Source organism: Protomyctophum parallelum, assembly GCF_964188405.1.
Source record: "Protomyctophum parallelum genome assembly, chromosome: 1".
Classification (NCBI taxonomy): Eukaryota; Metazoa; Chordata; class Actinopteri; order Myctophiformes; family Myctophidae; genus Protomyctophum; species Protomyctophum parallelum.
The window spans coordinates 25,410,738-25,427,087 of NC_139697.1; the positions used below are offsets into that span (position 1 = coordinate 25,410,738).

The following is a 16,350-nucleotide window of genomic DNA, read 5'->3' on the forward strand; positions in this document are numbered from 1 at the left end:
GTCAGATGTAAGGAGAGGGGGCTCCACAGCAAAAAAGGTTGTGAAGCACTCTTCTATCGTGTGCACCCAATCGAGAGTGATTATTCACATCAAAAAGCATTTAATCTGTCACACACTTCCGTAACATGCAGTTTAAGCAAATAACAGGCCTGCCTGGGGAGGACGTTAAGGTAATGACAAGGCTTTCTGCATGTCTACACTACAGGCCTAACTGCATACACGCATTCTTCACCTACAGTACACTGACGAATGTATATGTTGATTATCAAATAAACATGTCATCACCTGTCTAAACAGAATTACACAGTGGTATAAGAGGTATACTCAGATTAATTTTTTGTAAAAGTAGCAATACCACATTATGAAAAATAGAGTAAAAAGTGCAATGCCTCTGAGATGAAGTATAAGTATAAAAGTATATATTGGCAATATTCAAGTAAAGTAAACAATACTGTAAATACTGTAATAATAATAATAATATAATAATATAATACATCCAATTTATATAGCGTTTTATTGGTACTCGAACAGAGCAAAAGAAACGTTTATTAACATAATAACTATTTAAAAGGTAAACCCTGAGCAAACAAATACATTACAATTAAAAGGCAAAAGAGGGGAAAGCGGTGGGTTTTAAGGGAGTTTTTGAACGGGGTGGGGGTGGCTTTGATGTGAGCTGGAAGTGAGGTCCAAAGCTCTTCACATTTACTCAAGTGCTAATACTCAACATATAGAACTCGAGTAAATGTACTCAGTTACTATCCACCACTGCCATAGCCCCACGATAATTATTAACAGAGAATTGCATACGGCCAACACATGTCATTAGGGGGCTACCGTAAGGAAGGTGGGGAGGCAGGGTGGAGGGAAGCGACGGGTGGGAGAGGTGGGGGTTAATGTGGGCATGGAAGGGCCCAGGGGCCTCAACATCTTTTCAAGTGTCGGCAATAAAAAATATGCAGTCACCACCTCCTGAAGCACGGCCTGGCCAATGGGAACCCGACCAACAAACTTTTATGTGTCCTCAGAAAAAGTTTGAGCATCCCGTGGAACACGCCGTCTCTCAGTCAGTCCCCAACATGCACAGGTAGGACCCGCACTTCAGGGGCTTGAAATTTCATGTCGGCCGCTCTCTCTCTCTCTTTCTTTCTCCTGGGTTTTTCTACCACATCGGTTGAGCCTTCCTTCCATACCTGCTGAAGCTGTCTGTCTCGCCGGCACCGCGGAAATAAAACATGGCCTTCCACGGCTCAGCCTTGTCAAGGTAAGCTCCCATCCCGCCCGATTGTTTATTTTCAGCCCTCTTTTATTTTTTTTTATTTTTTTTTTAAAGATGTCCTCCCACTTGCCTGCTCAGCTTGAAGTTTGAAAATATCAGGAGCTGATCTGGGTTAGTGTTTTCTGATTCTCTTTTTTATTGCATTTCAAGGATCCCCAGTTTGATATGCATTGGTTAGGCCATGGAACCCCTTAACATATAAATAAATGATAGCACACAAGTAAGAGAGAGAGTCTGCCTTTTTTGATAGTACACATAGTGAAGAGCCGAACCCGGGACTCACTGTGAGGCATCAGTTGATTACAAAATCATATTGGGACCACTGTAACATCCTCAGTGTTGTATTAACTCTGAAAGTGTACACTGTACACTGTACAGTATACCCCACGTTGAGAACAAAGTGACAACAAGACGTTATTCAGGGTTCAGTATAGGGTCCTTGAGACGGTTCCAGGGGGTCCACAGGAAAATGTGTGTACAATTCAAGTATTCCTTGAACAAGGAACATTTTTGAGAAGCACTAAAACATTAGCTATACTGTACGTGTTGTATACAGTGATAAGCCTTCCAGCAATTCAGTGGTGTGATGGGCATAAGTAAGATATGGATATGGATTAAAACAGCTGGCCATTTGCCAGAGCTGAGATAAATCTGCATCCTAATCTCATGGGCCATGCTCACATGCGGTACAGCTAGCAGCCTATCGACCCAGAGAGTGTGTAGAAGAGTGTAAAAGCCCTCGTAAGCTTTAGTGTATATTTCAAGCTTCCGGACTTTAACCCCTCAATCGTTAGCCTACCTAGATGTTTAAACGCGTCTGGAAATACCCTGTGTGTGTGTGTGTGTGTGTGTGTGTGTGTGTGTGTGTGTGTGTGTGTGTGTGTGTGTGTGTCAGTGTGTGTGTGTGTGTGTGTGTGTGTGTGTGTGTGTGTGTGTGTGTGTGTGTGTGTGTGTGTGTGTGTGTGTGTGTGTGTGCGTGCGTGCGTGCACACTTGATGGCCATGTCTCCACATAGATAGATAGATAGATAGATAGATAGCTTTATTGTCATTCAGCAGATACATAAAATGCATAAGAGAACGAAATGTCGTTTCATGTATATAATAGTATGCATTTGAGTAATAGACATTGTGAGGACCATTTTCCAGGTCCTCACAAGAGAAATGGTTGTTTTATGGTTTAAAACAAATGCGTTGAGACTCGAGAGACAGGTTTAGGAAAAGTTTGGGCTTGTGAGCTTGTAGATCAGTAGTTTTGGCTTGGGGTAAAAAATTGCAAAAAAAACAAAGAAATGTAGAATTGGCAAACATAACGGATTCTTACAAACGTGCGTCTGCCTGCGAGCGTGTGTGTGTGTGTGTGTGTGTGTGTGTGTGTGTGTGTGTGCGTGCGTGCGTGCGTGCGTGCGTGCGTGCGTGCGTGCGTGCGTGTCTGCGCTCACGCACATGCAAGCTTCTGTTTGAATGTGTCAGTCTGATTACATGGACGGAGGCCTGTCACCAGTGACACTCAGTATAATGAAATGCACACCACACACAGACACACAAACTGTTCTTCAGTACGATGTAGGGATGTATACTGTAGCACTGCAAGAGACGTTTGGAATATAAATGAAAAGTCTTTACTAAATGTTCCTTGAAATGATCGGGCAGCTCATTAAAGCGAAATGCATGGTCTTAATTTGTACTTTTGTGTTGATCAGCAATCCGGTTGTTGGTTAATTAAGACAAATGAGAGTGCAGACCGGGTGCCAGGAGTTCTGGCTGGTGCTCAGGGTTGTGGGGTTGGGGTGAGAGGAGAGGCTGGGGTGGTGAGTGGCACCATATGGGTCCCATATGGGTGACACTGGAGTCACAGGGCTGTATTTTGCGTGTCTTAAGTACCAGTTCTTATTCCCTAACTTGAGTAAACTAAAGACCTGGAGGCGTGATCAATGCCATTTGGCTATTCTGAGTGGCCAAAGAGCATTGATCACGCCTCCAGGTCTTTAGTTTACTCAAGTTAGGGAATAAGACCTGGTACTTAAGACACGCAAAATACAGCCCTGTCAGTTAGTGCTATTGTATATGATTTGAGATATGGGCCACACGCGCAACACATAAATGTCACCCCATCATTGGCTTGGCTTCCATGATGTTGTGGCCATTCATTTGGCAACTGATCTAAACGTGATCTAAAGCACAGAATAAGGGGAGTTAACCAGTGGGTCCCCAGCATTAAGTGTCATGGTTAAGAACCAAATTGACCCTTACCAGTCTGTGAGAGTGCAAATGTAATGGACATGGACCGTTAAAGGGTCCATTTGTTTCCAAATCGGCATTTGGTTACATTAATTTTGGTTCTATTTGTACTGTATAGTACTGACTAGAGTTACTGTATATGAGTCCTATATTCATCTCAAACTGGGGGTCCTTGACACTGAAAAGTTTGAGAATGACTGTTGTTATATGTTGTATCTGCACATTTATTGAGAATGTGCTGATAAACATTCTAACAAAAGAGTAGAAATATGTGAAATATCTCACTGAAACAAAAATGTGTTCTGTAACCACTTTCACCCTGTGGTGTTAACATATTCTTTCTAAATTAGCAGAGTTATATAGGGCTTGTAGATCAAATGTCGTATGCCAAAGTATAGATCAGGCATTATTATACTAAATAATGATGATGACACAATAAAATGATTTTTAAAGGGGCAGAAGAAACCATGATCTGTGTGGCATCATCACATCTGTGTTAACATGATCCCGGGTCTGTGTTAGGAGGTGTGCAAAGCATGGCACACACGCGTACAATGTCAGCGGGGTCCCTGTGGAGTCTGCACGGTGACGCATGCTGACTGAAGATGCAGTCTGTCTGGATCCTTGTGTTTAGCTCAGACCGGCTCGGCTGGGAACAAACGTCGATGTTGGGTGGAAACCTTGTATAATTAATGTCCAAAAGCGTTACTTATCAGGAAATTGAAAAGAGAACCTGTGTTCCAAATGGAGCTATTATTTAGCCTTGTTAAAACTTTAGATTAGTTATCATTTATAAAAACCCACACTTAGACACTTTCACTCACATATTTTCAAAAATAGAACTTCACATGTCATGCCATATTTGCCCATTGGCAAGACATTGGATTGCCAGAACATTGTCAGTGAGAAAGGAGGGCATTTGCAAAGGTGTTATGCAAATGCTATACTATTCTAGTGAAAAGAACCTTGGGGGGAAAACAAGTTTTTCGGAAAGAATGCAGGAAAAGTACAGGAAAGCCTGAAGTATTGGAATGGCACATCTAACATATTGGATAGTTTTGCTACTTCTTGTGTGCCAGACAGTGCCACTGTAGTATGACGAAGGGCATTCATTTACAAAACAAAAAGCTCAAAATTACAGTTATATTTCACCAGCTGCACGCACGCACGCACGCACACAAGCACATGCATGTGTGTCTGCTTCGCATTACTTTACCTGCATGGTTTATTGGGTTAGCTTACGTCTTGTACTTGAAAGTTGACATTATATTATATTTCGTCAAATAACATTGGCGCGTGACGTGACGAAAACAAGAATAGGATGATAAAAGTTAGTGTCGGAGCTTGTAGATGTTTTGAGTGTTCATGCCGTTTAGACCAGTGTTTCTCAACCTACTGTATGTACCGCGGCGTTTAGACAATGGGTCTTGCTGGCTGCAATGCTGTCCCATTGGCTTACGGTCGGCTGGCAAAAAGTGTCTGACGAGGCAGACAATCAGGATGATAGGTCGTCACTACGGCAACCAATGAGAAATTGGTCGTCAAAGCCGAGAGAAAATAGACCAGCTTGCTTTCCAAGCAGCTGGTAAAAACAAAACAAACTTTGAAATGGAGATACAGGGTCTCTGCCCAACAGCAACGGTATGCAAATAGAATTTTGTGTGAGAGGAATACACAAGGACATTGTTGCTTTTTAAATCGCCCATGTCCACTATCTCACCTCCGCTCCACTTAAGCCCAACAGGCACGCACACACGCACGCACGAATACACACACACACGCACGTGCGCACACACACACACGTCTTGCAATAAAAAGAGGAATACAGGATGCAAGACAAACCTGTGCTCCAGTACATTACGGCCCGTGAAGTTTGTAAGATTTCCTTTGCCAGGGAGGGAGGGAGGGAGGGCTGCCCTCAGCGTCCCCTTGAGCCTCCCATTGAATCATTGATGTGTGGCTGCCTCACGCTGCGCGGCGCAGGGAGGGAGATGGATTTGGCATGGAACAGAGACAGCCACAGTCTGGAGGTGGTCCGGGGACACGACGCGAGCTTGCACACAGTGCCTCCTTGAAAGTATAAAGCCTGACCGATACATACCTGTCTGCAGGCCGATAGATTTGTGATTGTTTCAGTGGTACTCAACCTTTTTCTGGATCAGGGCCCCACTTGGAAAAAGCTCTAAAGTGTTGGCCGCCCACAATCTGAGCACTTAACACAGTAGTTGTTCCCACTATAAAAGTTCTGTCAGGCTCAAGTGGAACAGTTTTATTTGGCTCATTTGAAACTAAAAGCTGTCTCAGCCCCTCCCCTATGTTCAACTAATTCAGTGGTTGTTATCAACATTTTCGGGGTGAAGGCCCATTTAACTAACTTAGCTAACTTTTTGGTACCCTCTTGTAATATCCTCATAGGGCCCACCAGTGGAGAACGAGTGGATTATTTGAATTTTGTTTTACTTATCGGTATCTGCAATTACAGTACGCAGCCAATGTGTTAAGATTTGTAACCCCTTTCATCCCTGTTTTGAGATGTGATTATAAGTGAAAAGTTTTCCAAAGTTTCAGAATTTTTCAACTATTTACAATTAGTTAAAATAAAAAGATATCCCATTAGTTCTTTCTAGCCTATCCTTACCTAAAGATGCCAACACAACCTTCATTGTGTGAAATGGTGAAAGTCCCCTTTCCAAGTGTATTCATTAGAAATTCTTTAATTGTTTAAAAAGGTAGCAGCTAATAATTACATATAGTATAAAAATCTGTTTAACAGCTACAGTATATTATTTGGAAAATAGCAAGATTTGCAATATCTTTGAAACATTTTAACAGCACCAATATTCTCTTATGGGGGTCCTTGGCACAAGATCTTTCCAGATAGGTGTCTGTGGCCAAATATATACATAGTAATTTTTTGGGGGGTCATTGAAATGCTACTGGTTGACAACCACTACTGCTGTAATAAGAGTTGTGACTGCATGCTGTCTGCAGCCCACACAGTGACATGACGGTCTGCATGCGAGATATGTGCGCAGATGGACGAGGCCTGATTTATACCTAGCGGTGTGCCAGTGTCGGAGATTATTTGTGGTTTATGTTGATGCTGTTTGAATAATTTACACACGCACGCACACACGCACGCAGGCACAGACACACACACACACACACACACACACACACACACACACACACACACAATGATTTGTGGCAGATGTATAATGGCATATAAATTAATTCTCAACTCTGATTGAATAGGAAGCAGCACCGGCATTCTACAATGTTGCTGTACACTTCAGCCTGCATGGCCCTGCTGGCATCTCTCCTCACTCCAGCCTTTGGACGTAAGTTACCAAACAAACACAGAGACAGAATGTGAGGTGCGCCAACTGCAGCTTCAACTTCAAATTGCTGCGTTTTCCTTTCAGGGCTTCATTTGTGCAGTGATATAAACAGCAACATTACAAATAGACACAATTCACAGATACCCAGGTCAAAATACAACTACTACAAAAACCACTACATAACTAAAAGATAGACATAATCTTAGAGATTACTCAAAACAATAACAAATAAAAAAACACTCCACCATCACGGCACCAGCTGAAGAACCAAAACTGGTTATTTATAGAAGCATTTGTATTGAATGGTTCTATCATCTGTAGGAGAAACCTTTCGCACACCTATAAATCAGGCGTATGCACAGGTGCGTAGGCCAGTGGACATCAATGAAAGCAATACAATACACCCGCACACTGTGTATTTGCTCAGTATTTTCTTATTTAATGAAGCATCGTTTCGGCCTTTTTTTAGAACCATTATTTTTCTGCATGCACCTTGCAGCGCACGGCAGTTTCGCTGTGCTGAGCTGCGCCACTGTGTGCTGTCTGTTGTCTGCAAATAATAATGGACAGATCAAAGAATTAGCCTTTGCCAGAGAATCCAAACCCCAAACACTGACTGTTATTTTGAGATCATCATCATCATTTTCATCAGGCATTCACACAAAGCTCTGGGAATGGCCGGAAATAGAAGGCAGCCCTGTGCTGGTCTGCTCTGGAAGATTAAATCAGATTAAATCTCTTCTGATCATGATAAGCTCCTCTCCATGGTTGTGTGCATGGGCCAAGGGCAGAGCATCTCAAATATGGACATGCACTGTTAATATTCAGAATACATCACAGGCCACATGTAATAGCAGCATGTACAGTAGGGGTGCCCACACATTTTAGACTTGAGAGCTGTACTTTCAAAATGACCAGCTCAACCAGATCTATCCACCAAAAAATATATATTATATAAAAAATATATATTGCTGAAAATAGTTACATATTAGACAAATGCACTTTGTAATACTGATGTTTGTGCGAAACACTTTTTTTTATTTTATTTTTTGTAATACTGTTTTTATTAGGCAACATCAGAATATTATCGACAATGATAATGAGTAGTTTTGTTAAATAAAATGAAAGAAATAACAGGCAATGTAAATGTTCCACATACAATACATAATAAAAAAGACATAATTGTGATACACATGAAAAAACAAAAAACAGTTAAACAATGACAAGTGTGCGAAACACGTTTTTGAAAATTGTTTGCATTATGGGTTTGTGCTGCGATTTTTGATGTCAATCAATCAAGTGCAGTCACCTTAATTCAAGTGGCAGATGCCAAAAATAGTTTATTTTGGCACCCCTGATATACATATACACACATTGATTTATACAGCACTTATATTGTTGTGGCTGTAAGCAGAAGCCTTGTACCAATATTTAAACCTTGTATGATTTGACGTAATTAATGAGTGCTCTACTTCCACACACAAGAGTGTGACACAACGTTTTAAAAGTAGCAGATCTACAAGCTGAGCTTGTTGGTCTGCTATACTGTATATTGTCAATGTTTTACATACATTTTGAAAGGTAAAGTGGTCCAGAGTTTCCGGTGGCTTTTATAAATATTGAACCAATTGAATGGTTTAAAGTAACACTTAACACCCATATTTAACCTCAAAGATGGCACAATTTCCCTTTTCTCACTCACACTGTGTGTCATTGGTGGACTGTGGAGTCGTCGGCAGTTGACGTTCCAAGCTATTAGAAAGTACTTCTGGAAAGGTATCGTGCTCGCCGTGCTGCAATAGAAATAATCCGTTGTTGCCTTAAAAAAAATAAGAATTAAAAAGTTTGAAATTTGGTTTATAATGACAAAACCGCCTGCCGATGATTTCACTGATAGGCAGCTTTCCGAACTGTCTGCACAGCTCTCTGAGAAACAGAGCGAGTTGACAATAATGGTGCCAGATAATAATAATGAGCATGAGTGTAGACCAATTATATAAAGTATAAATGGGCGAAGGGGTTATAGGGCTCTTTTAACAACTAGATAAATTAGAATTGGTTATTTTTGAAAAGTAACAATTCTGGACAAACAAGGTGTCCACCTGACAGCCGCAATGTGTGCATGCACTGCATGCAGACTGACTACTGTGTACAGTGTATGTATGTTGTTTACAGTGGTGGAAAGTAACTAAGTACAATTACTTAAGTACTGTATTTATACAGTAACTACAATTTTGAGGCATTTGTACTTTACTTGAGTATTTCCAATGTCCAATACTCCACTTCAGTTACTTTGATTATTATACCAAAACATACATTAAACCCTTCAGACCTATATACATTTCGGTCATTTCAAAATCTACAATTCAATTTTCAATTTCAATTGTCAAATCACAACCAATTTGTCAACAAGTTGCCAGTCGTCAAGTTACAAGCTCACAATGCGCTGCGATGCGACGCATTGTGTGCTTGTGAAAAAACTGAGAAAACTTGAAACATTCTGCATAATGAGTACAGCAGTATAGCAGTATTGATACTTTTACTTAAGTAAAACATGTGAGTATGTTTTCCACCCCTGGTTGTTTATAATAATATAAGTATCAAACAGACTTTTAGAAAGGTACAGCTGTCGTTTACATGTGTCTCTTAATTGCAACTCCTCTCCTGTTAATTTGCAACAATGAGTTGCATTTTGGAGCATACGGTATATATATATTAGAGATGTCCCGATACTGTATCGGTATCGGCCCTTATTTGTCATATCGGTATCGGCGAATATGCCAGTCTAACCACCAACCCGACACAGGGGTAAGGGGTTGACACTATATGGCAGGTAAATAATATGTTGGGGAATGTGGAGTTTGCTTTCGAGTTGCCCAAACTGAAAGTGCACATATTATGAGTGAGGAGTCTGCTATTAACACAACACGAGATCACAACACTGGTATCGGATATCGGCTAACACAGAAATTGTGATATCGGGATTGGATTGGGACAACCCCAATATATATAATAGGCCATAGCCACTGCGGGCGACGCGGCTTAACAAGGTGAAGTCCTCATTCACCATCAGATATGGTTTTATGGGCAGTAAATGTGTCAGCATAATTGGCGACTCACCACCGCATCTCATCTCTCAGCAGTTATGTGGTACCTGAGAAGAGTTTCCAGATGTCTGTACTGTGTGTGCGTCCACACTGCTCTCGTCTAACCCATTCTGTACGGGAACCCAATTTATAGCATTATATTCTACTTTAGCTATTGAAAAATAGCAGATCTACAAGATGGGGCTCGGCGGCCAATTACATATATTTTTGGGGGTCCTTGACATGAAAATGTTTGAGAACGACTACGATTTAGAAGACATTTGTAGAATCTTTTCTCAGGTCAAAATGGTCTAAATGATGCTGAGTCAGGTTATGGAGTCGCGAGGCCTCCAGCCGCAACGTTCATGGTTTCCAGACCTCACCTCATCACAGGGTTGGCAGTATTCCACGGTTTCTCAACCATTGGTCCACGGCAGTGTTAGTTTTGACAGCGGATTTTCATTTAGTTATAGTCAGTATATTTTGAATGAAATTTCATTTAGTTTAGTCATCTGAAAAGTATTTTTGTTGGCTACTAAACTATCAAATGTCGTTGATTTTGTCGACAAACTGTTAATACTTTGGCAGGCCTTGATGGCATCGTAATGGCTGATTTTAAACTTGATTGCATGCTTAGAAGGCATTGCAGCAAGACGTGTTGTGAGCTTGTAGATTTGCTATTTTCAGAGCGCAACACCCAAGTGCAACCAAACATAATATTATACTTACTAAAAAAGTCATCATCCGTTAGTGAAAAAGGCTAGTTTACAGAATGTACAATGGTCCATGGACCAGTAGAGCGTTGGTTCTCTGACTTTCAAGGACCCCCATTGCACACTCCGAGAGTCCAAATAAACCTTTGAGAAGCACTGCTGTACTCCCTGTGAATGGAGGAAGAGACAGAATGTACCAGAGTCTGACCTGCCTCAGGCATCATCCTAGCATCCTATCCTCACACATCCTAACAGTTGCAGCATTCATTTGTTAAATACTATATGGACCAAGTTCCTTTACTAAACTTTATGAAACTAAATCTTCCAAACTTCATTCCTCTGTGGTACTGAGAAACCCGACTAGGAATTGTAATGAGCAACAACAACAAAACTGCCAATAACGTGATATACTGCAGACTCTGTATATATTTATTTATTCCCCCGGTGAGCTTTCCTTTTTGATAAATTACAGAGACCGACCTCTACTTACTACAAATTAATAAACAGCAAAGTGGATTACCTGCCAGCACCACTTTTATTATACATTAGCATTTAATATTTCTGAAGACGTGACCTCGACTTTACCTTTAACAGTCAAGGCTGCTACCCATTCATCAACATTAATTACACTGCCATGCATCTCTTCTGACATATTTGGATCATAAGAGGAGTCTTTAGAGCTCTCCATCATAAATCTGCTACCTAAATCACAGACCACTATTGATTGATTTAATACTGTATTAATAAGTTTGAGAACAGTAAGGTATGCTGTAATAACACAACTATAAGAAAAGGATATAACACAAAATGCCTTGGGGGGAATTGTTTCCATGGTCGTGCCTCTGCATTTTATATCCCTGCTTCTGCAGGCACACTGAATTAAATACAAACTTTTCCTTTTGGGAAGTTTTCTTTATATATTTATTTCTATTAGTATTTATAACCCCCCCCCCCCCCAAATAAATAATTCATAAAATAATAATAATAATAATAATCAGATCTACAAGCTCACAATGTGTTGCAAGCTTGTAGGTCAGCCATTTTTGCAACTCATCTAAGTATAGACTCACAAGAAATAGCTAAAAAAGCTGATCTCAGCATCTTGCATCGGGATGCGTTATATGAGCATTTAGATGGGCTATTTTAGCGAATTATCGCATGACAAAGTATACTGTAAGGCCCAAAACGCACCAATGCAACTTTAAAGGTCCCTGCACACTGCTGCATTTTTAGGATTTTTTGCAACCGTTTGGTTGCAAGGAGTTGCATGGCGAAATGGTCTGGGCCTAAGGCTTAAGAAATATCGCTCTGTGTCCTTCACAGATCTGACCCTGTATGAGTATGAGAAAGCCACATAAAAATTTCACTGCAGTGCTGTAAATGCTGATCTTAATCGCTGGTGACATTTATGATTATTCCCTTTTCCTTTCAAAGACTCGCAGGTGGGTATTGAAGCAATACAAAATAAATCTTCAAAGCCTTTGTTAAATTCAGTGAGGAGACATCTTTAACAAGTGTGTGTGCGTGTGTGCGTGTGTGTGTGTGTGTGTGTGTGTGTGTGTGTGTGTGTGTGTGTGTGTGTGTGTGTGTGTGTGTGTGTGTGTGTGTGTGTGTGTGTGTGCGTGCGCGCGCGTGCGTGTGTGCGTGCGTGTTTTTCCCTTTTCCTAACAGAATTAGATCTGAACAGACTGGATGGAGATACCGTCTGTCCGCCGATGAGAAGTGGCCAAGATGACCTTCCAGGTGATCTATCATACAGCAGGAAATACAAATAAACCATGTCGAGCACTGTTGTTGGAAAAAGTAGTGTTAATGAGTTGAACATGCGAGGACTGCAATGCTTTGAGACACCTTTTAGTTTCAAATGAGGTGATAAAAGTGTTCCACTTGCAGCATTTTTTAGTTCTAACTCAGCAATTTTTTTAATAATCACTACAACCTCAGAGACAATTCACTAAGAAATACAAAAAGAAACCCCCCCCAAAAAACATCTGTGTGTGTTTATAATTTGGCTTTGGGATGAATTGCATGTGTTAATGAGCTTCACATGGGATTGGAGATAATTTTGTGCCGAGGTTTTCCTTTAATTGTACGCACTTACGTACATGCTGCCAAGTTGTTCTGCACAGCACAAGATTGCTGAGACATTCAATTGAGAACCCAAGGACAAGGATAATAGTCATTAAACTACCACAGCTACTGTAACACTAAATCTGCTGCTACCGTTGTACTACCAAGCTGCTGCTGCTAATATTGCTATACTACTATTACCGTATACTGTACACAGTATATTGTAGACTGATGCTAGGTTCTTGCAGTCTGCCTGTGATACTAGTTCACTGAGGCATTACACTGGCTCTGTGCATTTGATGTGTTTACCTTGATTATTGGGGTAATAATGGGTCGCACACATGAAGACTGCAATTTTAGTTTTTATTCTTGCATGATGGAATGACAGACGTTTCGGCTGTCCAGCCTTCACACTGGTGAAGGCTGGATAGCCGAAAAAACGTCTGTCATTCTATCTTGCAAACTAAAAACGCTCCATCCCTTATCTCTTATCCCTAAACTTATTTGCCATTTTTTACTATTTTGAAAATCATTTTAAAATAGTTCAACTAGCCAATCTACATCTACACGTTGTGAGCTTGTAGATCAGCTATTTGAACAATTTTAAAAGGTTTTTTTAAATAGTAAAAAATGGCAAATAAGTTTAGGGATAAGGGTTAAGGGGTGGCACTATAGATATATTGGTGTGTGCGACCCTTTACCTCTATTTCTGTAATGTGATTTGAACGGGTAGCACACCATAAGTCAGAGCGCGGTGGTCACAAGAAAAGTTACCTTGGTTATTGCAAATCACTCTGGATAATAATAATAGCCAAATGGCATTGATCATGCGTCCAGGTCTTAAGTTAAGTAATAAGACCTGGTACTTAAGACACGCAAAATACAGCCCTAAGTGTCTGCTAAATGCCTCATTTCTTTCTAAATGATGTTACTGCTGCTGCTGCTGCTACTACACTGCAACATCTGGAGCATTGACATTTTTAACTGCCTTAACTGTATAATAAGACACATCATCATCCTCATCAGATTCCTCTGTCCCGTGCAGGTTTTGATCTCATCACCCAGTTCCAGCTCGACGTGATTGCTCTGAAAGGCGTGAGGAAGGTGGAAGGCTCCACGCCCCACCAGGTGGCATACCGACTCGACAGGGAGGCCAACTTCCAAATTCCAACCAGGTAAATACAGTAAAATAATAAAAAGGAAGAAAAAAGTGTGTTGATGCAGGTGTTGTATTATTACAGGTCCTAGACAGGTGTTGTTGCACAGTGAACAGCATATAATTGGTATTGAGGAAAGCATGCCTGAACCCATTTGGCATATCTCAAAGACAACGGGTGTGTGTGTGTGTGTGTGTGTGTGTGTGTGTGTGTGTGTGTGTGTGTGTGTGTGTGTGTGTGTCTGTGTAGAGAGGAGTAAAAAAATATTTCATTTGTGTTTGTGTGCATGTGCATGCGCGCGTGTGCGTGCATGTGTGCGTGTGAGCGTGCGTGAGTACGAGCGTGCGTGAGTGCGAGCGTGCGTGCGTGCAATGCATACGTGTGTGGGTGCGTGCGTGCATGCGTGAGTTTGGGGGCATCTGAAAGACCCCCACATGAAGCGATTCATATCTCCTGGCATTTCATCATGCACCCTAAGTGCTTTTCTTCTTTTTCTTCTCGTTTTATGAGGCAAAAAAATAAATTACAGCATTAAAACAGATGGGTGCTGACAGGCGGAACTGCTTCCTGTAAGCACTTCAATTGCCTTTTGTTGTCACAGAATGTATGTTCTGAAGCCCAATAGCAGATCAGTGTGAGTGTCTCGAGAGCCGAAGGAAACATTTTCAGCTCCAGCCTTTTCTCTGTGGTTTATTTCATTTTTGCTGATACCTTATATTCTATAATTTCAAGAATGCCCATAATTTCAAGAGTTACAGACATCTCAGTCATACATGCATGTTTAAAGGAACCTGTAGCGCTTAACTTTGAGAACCACTGCCTTACAATCCCACGGAGGAAATTGTGTTTCAGTTTAAGCCCTTCCGACTGGCTACTGAGATAGTAATAATGAGGGGGGTGGGGGGGGGGAGAGAGACTGGGTTGACACAATATGCAACCCAGTCTCAGAGAAATCTGTACATACACTTCTAGAAAACCCCAAAATCCTCCCCATAGACAATGACGGAGGGGCGGCGTCTCTACCGGGCTCCAGCCACGGGAGACACACCGAGCGGCCATGAAGGGCCGCAAGTTGCCGTGTCGAACGTTGCGAAGTTCGGTAGAGCCGACTCAGCCCCGTCCGAGTTGTAACCCAATATGGACAGGAATAGTAAATAATGGCAAAACTCGAACTCACCCAGCCCCCGACCAGACACGGTGAAATAGCACTTCTGTACTGAACTCACCCAGCCCGACCCAGCCACGGTGAAATAGCACTTCTGTACTGAACTCACCCAGCCCGACCCAGCCACAGTGAAATAGCACTTCTGTACTGAACTCACCCAGCCACGGTGAAATAGCACTTCTGTACTGACCTTGTAAATCGTCTATTTTCAAATAGTCGTAGCCTATTAATACTAGTCGCTTCTTTTGGTTTTGATTCCATATGACCTGGTTGCTTATTTCTCTCGCAAGGTTTCGGCAACACTGCTACAGCTGCTGCCAGACATGACCTCAGGTGCTTCTCGGTCTGTGCTGTTATGCTCCTGCATTGCCTCCGGCAGCCTGGCTTTTCTCAGAATAACGTTGTGTAACTCCCTGACAGCAGGTGTTGTGAATGCCAGTGCGGCCTGCACGGCTGTCACCCCGGACATGAAGTAAATACATGCTTCATGAGTCCAGTCCCTCACACTGTGATTTGAGCGCAGCTATACCATTTTTTGAGTGGTGCAACCACTCCTTTACGGAGCTAAGTGTCATTTCACTACACCTTTAATGTTTTTGAATGTCTACATGACGTGCCCAAAATAGGGACTGCAGTCTAGAAGTGGTTAAAAAGCTTGCCTATATACAGTATAAGGAGGATTTCTCTCTCCAGGCAACGTTGGAGAGTGAGTGGTCTTCATTTGTTTTACTGGCTTACAGGAAACTCCTTTTCTTTATTGGTTCACCTTGATCCCGTTACTAGACGGTAAAAGGCTGGCTGCACTGCAGCTCCCATTCATAAATACACCGCCTATGGAGCCTGGAGGCTTGTTAAAAACACACAGACAGAGCAAAAACCTAAGGAGTTACTTTTACTTCTACTCCACTACATCTCAGCTTAATACATTTGACAGCTTGTAATTGCAACACTTTATTATTTTTCCACTTCCACTAGAGTAACCTTTTGTTTGACACACTACTCCTCCCACATATCTCAAATTGACCGGCTTCATCGGGAATGATTGTTACTATTTGTATTGTATAGAGAGGTGGGCAAAGTACATTCAAGTATTTTTTCCTCAGAGACTGTAAGCACTACAGTTACAAAACTTGGAGGGTAGGTTCATAATAATTACTAAAATTAATTAACTTATCGGTCGGCCTCATGGTGGCGCTATAACAGCCCACTTTACGTTTTGGCTTGAACCGTAGGTCGTACAACCTAAATTATTTTCCCCGGATTCCTTGGGTCATGATGCATCTACCCATATAGGCCACA

General features: G+C 41.6%; 1 protein-coding gene across 2 annotated transcripts in view; it reads left to right on the forward strand.

Annotated features, from left to right (window-relative positions):
• Positions 1–1,085: 1,085 nt before the first annotated feature.
• Positions 1,086–16,350, forward strand: part of col9a1c (collagen, type IX, alpha 1c) — a 55,830-nt gene continuing 40,565 nt past the window's right edge. For both annotated transcript variants that reach the window (XM_083771144.1, XM_083771145.1), the window contains exons 1-4: positions 1,086–1,264; positions 6,775–6,860; positions 12,331–12,402; positions 13,775–13,904. In XM_083771144.1, coding sequence (XP_083627270.1) covers positions 1,236–1,264; positions 6,775–6,860; positions 12,331–12,402; positions 13,775–13,904 — 317 coding nt within the window. In that variant the 5' untranslated portion in view covers positions 1,086–1,235. The remainder of the gene's footprint in view (positions 1,265–6,774; positions 6,861–12,330; positions 12,403–13,774; positions 13,905–16,350) is intronic.